This window comes from Sinocyclocheilus anshuiensis, unplaced genomic scaffold, assembly GCF_001515605.1.
Source record: "Sinocyclocheilus anshuiensis isolate Anshui unplaced genomic scaffold, SAMN03320099.WGS_v1.1 scaffold1166, whole genome shotgun sequence".
NCBI lineage: Eukaryota > Metazoa > Chordata > Actinopteri > Cypriniformes > Cyprinidae > Sinocyclocheilus > Sinocyclocheilus anshuiensis.
In genome coordinates, this window is record NW_015536532.1 from 394,941 (window position 1) to 399,900 (window position 4,960).

Consider the following 4,960-nt stretch of genomic DNA (forward strand, 5'->3'; position numbering starts at 1 on the left):
CTAATGTCAATTAATAGCAATTATCAAAGGTCAAATACTGCGACTTTTTAGTTAGGTCAAATTACATGCAAGTAAAAATTTCGGTTATGTTGTGTAATATTAAAATATTGTGTAGCCTATACGTTGACGGTTTATTTTGAATAAACAAGTGTTTTATTTCAAATGCGCATGTACTGCTAAAATACCTACAGACACTGGACACTATACAAATCAGCAGGTCATATTAAAGTACTAACATCATAATGTAACGTGTGTGTGTAGGCCTATGTGTTGTTGTTGCTGTTGTTGTTTTGGGCTATTTAGCGTGTAGAAAATCTCTTTGAAAGAGTTATTCGCTCCATTTATATACACATTTTAAAGTAAAGATAAAATGGCAATATACAAAGACTATTCAAATCATAACTCAGTGTCTTGCATTTGATTGTGTTAAAAGTCGTCTTTGGCGACATTTATCATTATTACAATAATAGCCTAGCAAATGGGCTTTATAACGATGTGAAAACAAATATCCCGTATACATGCATACAAACAAACAAATGAAATTATTATTAATAATAATAGTTAAACGTATTTTAATCAACATTTAATTCAAGCTGCACTTGAACTTGAACTGAGAAAAGACCAATCGGAACTTTCCGCGCTACTAATGACATATTAATGACTGAGTCACAGCGCTGTAGAGCTGACCGCAGTCTTGCTCATACCTGGAAACACTATATAGGCAAGTGGAGGTGTGAGACTGGAAGAAGACCAGGGCGAACAGTTACAGGGCAGCAGGTATCCGGGGTTTGCAGGTGACAGGTGAGTGTGCGCGTACTGACCCGAGCATCCCAGACTCCCGAAGGACCGGTGTCCATTCTGATAGCCAAAAGCTGAAGAGAAAGCCAACGAGCCCGGGGTTAAATCAAGTTTTTCATGTTGAAAAGCAGTGGTAGCAGTGTTAACAGTTGGCCGGCTCGGCTCCATGAAAGGATGTTGCATGGACGCAGCTAAATGAAGGGGTCGAGGTTTGTCCAAATTTGAGATGGCTCGAAGTTCTCGCTCGCCGTGACGCGGTAAAGTCAACAGCGTGTCCTTCCTCAGCAGTCCTTTAGGTTTGCGTCTCGGTCGGTATTTGTAGTCTGGATGCTCTCTCATGTGTTGGGCGCGTAGTCTTTTGGCCTCGTCGATGTAAGGTCTTTTTTCAGACTCGGAGAGCAGCTTCCACTCGGCGCCGAGTCTCTTGCTGATCTCAGAGTTGTGCATCTTTGGGTTCTCCAGTGCCATCTGTCTTCTCTGACCTCGCGACCAGACCATGAACGCGTTCATTGGTCTCTTGATGTGCTCCATGGGCTGCTTCATCATGTTCCTCGAGTTTATTTGCTGCTTTGCGTCACAGAATTAAAATAAAGTTGCTAGAATGCCTGAAAGTATGTTTAAATCATCTGTGGAAAGAGAGGGTTCTTCCTCTGGTGAGGTGAGGTGTTTAAAAAGCAGAATTATTATTTGTTTTGCCACTGAAACTGAAGTGTGTGAGAACGACTGCTTGGTTTGTGAGATGTTTGTTTCAAATCTCTTGAGAGTTTCAAAGAAAGCTTTGCAGCGAGTTGCGCGCTCTGACACATCATCACCTCTCCTGCCCAATCAGCGCGTGAGCGACATAATACAGTTACAATGACACCAGAAAGAGTGATTTCTGCAAAAAGAGAGACTCAATGAAATTAAAATGACTTTAAAGCTGCCTATAAAAGTTTAGGTAAGCCGCTCTCTCAATACACACACTCACACACATACGTTTGTTTCTGTGAATTGTGGGGACTTTCCATAGACTTCTATTACTTTTATACTGACCAAACTATATTTTCTATCCCCTAACCCTAAACCTACCCCTTACAGAATACCTGTTTGCATTGTTACACTTTCAGATAAACATCATTTACTATTTTTTATATATTTTTTTCCCCTCGTAGGGACCACAGGCTGGTCCCCACAATGTCAAAAAAATTCAGGTTTTACTATCCTTGTGGGGACATTTGGGAGACAACAAGTACACACACACACACACACACACACACACACACACACATTTCTTTTTTTTTTTTTGAGATATATTTTAGGATAGTGGAGAGCTGACAGGAAAGCGTTGGGTGAAGAGAGGGGAGCGGGATCGGCAAAGGACCTCGAGACGGGAATCGAACTCGGGTCGCCACTAACCACGAGGCTATCGGCGCCGACCACAATGCACATTTCTTAATATTAAGGCTAAAATGACACTATTTTAACCTTGTTTTAATTTCACTATTGATGAGGATTGTATGATCTTTGAATAATATCGATGTACAAAAGTACAACTGTAGGGTATTTTTATTGTACATAAATATGTAAATGTGTTTGTAGTATACTTAGCATGAAATAAATGCATTTCAAATACATTTTAGTATATTTATTTTCCACTAGCAACAAAGCATGCTAGTCTTCCATTTTGTAGATTTTGAGGCTGTCTCTGTCTCTTCAAATACTCCTAATTGTTGCACAGGTCAGATCACATGGATGCTAGTAAAAGAGCTGCTTGATGTGCTCAGTGATCTGTGTGTACGTCTCTGCACATATGCTAATCATTGCTATTCACTCTGACAGTCAGGCTCAGACATTTATAAGGCTTGAAAGAAAATAAATGCCATAGATTCTACAGCGAATCGAATCATCAAAGAGACGTAAATTACGTGATATTAGTTTGAACGTCTGCCGCTGCGCTGATAATGTACCAAGTACCTATGAGTAGCGATATTGAATATTTGATTGCCAACAGATTTACCAAGCTGTCATTCAAACAGTATATATACAAATTTAGGGAAAACAGCCTAAGCTGGATATACAGCAGTCGGCTTAATTAAATGGCGCAACAGGCAGCTCTCTTTTAACACAGACTTTTAAGAAGGGATGGATGTTTGCTTCAAGTGATAGGCCAGGTAAGTGAAATTATATTATCTTGCTGTATGTATGTCATTTTCTTTACGTTTTCTGACTAAAAGCAACCAAAAAGCCATTTTAAAGTGGTTAAGCAAATAATAATAATAATAATCGGCAGGGATCCCAGACCAATACAATTTGTGTGCCTCCTCTATTTTAAAACCCACGAGCCGCCACTGCCTATGAAAATAACCATGTTTGTGTCTATGCATGTACGTGCTTGAGTGAGCGATTAATACTCTGAAACATGCTGATTGCAATGCATTACAGACTTCACAAATCTGTCCCTGCTGTCTTTGTGTGCGTTTTTAAAGATGTGAGAACTAGGCACTGGTTGTAGTGTGGGTGATTACATCACAATATATAAAATCCCAGAGGCTGTGGGTGTTCTTTGTACTTGACCATCACATGAAGAAATATGACAGGCTTTGACAAGCCTTAATCCGTCATCCTTCAACAGATTACGTTTGTCCCTACTCCATCTGTTCGATTGTGACATGCAAAGAATTCAAATAACATTATTTTTTTCGGTTGGGGCAGGCAAAGCTGGATTTCTAGTCCTTAAGGAGCAGGTCAAGAGTTCAGCGTCTGTGCCGCCTTCATACTATCCAAATAACACAGAGGCTGATGCCACCATTTCATACTCTATGAATCAGTCTTTGAATGACAATACTGGTTATTCTTCGCTGGGTCAAATATGACAGAAGAGATCTGACAATGAGAAAGAAGCACAGCGTTCAAATGTACCCTTGAGTTTTTAATTCCAGAAAGCATGAATAATGTGTTAACTGAAGCCCGGTTTCTGCATGGAAGAAAGAGACAATGATTTAAAAGTCAGCAGCTCTTGTTGAAGGATCATTTCATCAAAAAAAAAAGGGAAATTCCAAACCTATGACTTTCTCTCTTCTGTGGAACATAAAAGATAATATTTGAAGAATGTTTCAGCTGTCCATAGAATGAAAGTCCATGGGTTGGTTTCAAAATCCAAAAAGGACATAAAAAGGTAGCATAGATGTGCAAACTACTTTAATCAAGTTTTCTAAAGCACTATTCACTCTCAAATCAAATCATATCACTGATACATCAATAACATCGAACCTCAATGGTGACATGCAAGGACCTTCAGAGACTTGAATTATATCACCCGGATCACTCGTATACAATTCTAATAAAGGACCGGTTTGAGACAAGTGAGTGATGTAACAAAGACAAGCAAGCAGGATGTGTCAGAACAGCAAATCAATAGCTAGTGACAAATGAAGTATATATGAATGATGCTGAATGATGGATTAGATCTTGAGCATGTCTCTAGGTAGAGTATTTTCTGTGAATGAAAGTAATTGAAATGTTACGTTGTAAATAGCTTCATAATAAGGAAAGAGATAGACATTTGCTGCTCTGCTGCAAGGTAGTTACTGTTGGGCTCATGCCAACTCAGTAGAGATTGACTGATATGGATATAAAGTAATTGAATGAATGGATCGCTGGGTAGCTAGCTATAGTTATCTGGGAAAAGACAGACCTTGAGTGCACAGATATATCCACTTACAGTAGTAGTCTAATAGGATGAAAAGGAAAGCGAAAAAATCTGTCAGTAAACACTTGCGGGAGACTGTGTTATTCAATGTTGAACATGTGACATTGTTACAGTGCCGCTCGCACAGCACAGTCCACTAAGACTTTGTCACCTTTAATAAGGATTTATATGCATAATGCTTCATAAACACCAATGCACTTCATGATCACACACTTTAATTCAATGACAATACAAGTAACTTGTAACAGGACAGTGAATGATTAGGGTATTTAAATGGCTAGTTCACCCAAGTTCTGAAGATGAATGAAGGTTTTTACGGGTTTGGAACAACACGAGGGTGAGTAATTAATGACAGAATTTTCATTTTTGGGTGAACTATCCCTTTAATGAAATTACCACGTAATACAAGTATTAAAATAAAACAAATAACAAAACAATAAAAAGATATATTCACCACAATTTAAAAAAAAATTG

At 38.8% G+C, this 4,960-nt stretch overlaps 1 protein-coding gene across 1 annotated transcript; it reads right to left on the minus strand.

Annotated features, from left to right (window-relative positions):
- Positions 1 to 666: 666 nt before the first annotated feature.
- Positions 667 to 1,341, minus strand: LOC107695158 (transcription factor SOX-14-like). Its single transcript, XM_016494977.1, has one exon. It carries the CDS (start codon positions 1,339 to 1,341, stop codon positions 667 to 669), a length of 675 nt encoding a protein of 224 aa, XP_016350463.1.
- Positions 1,342 to 4,960: the final 3,619 nt, after the last annotated feature.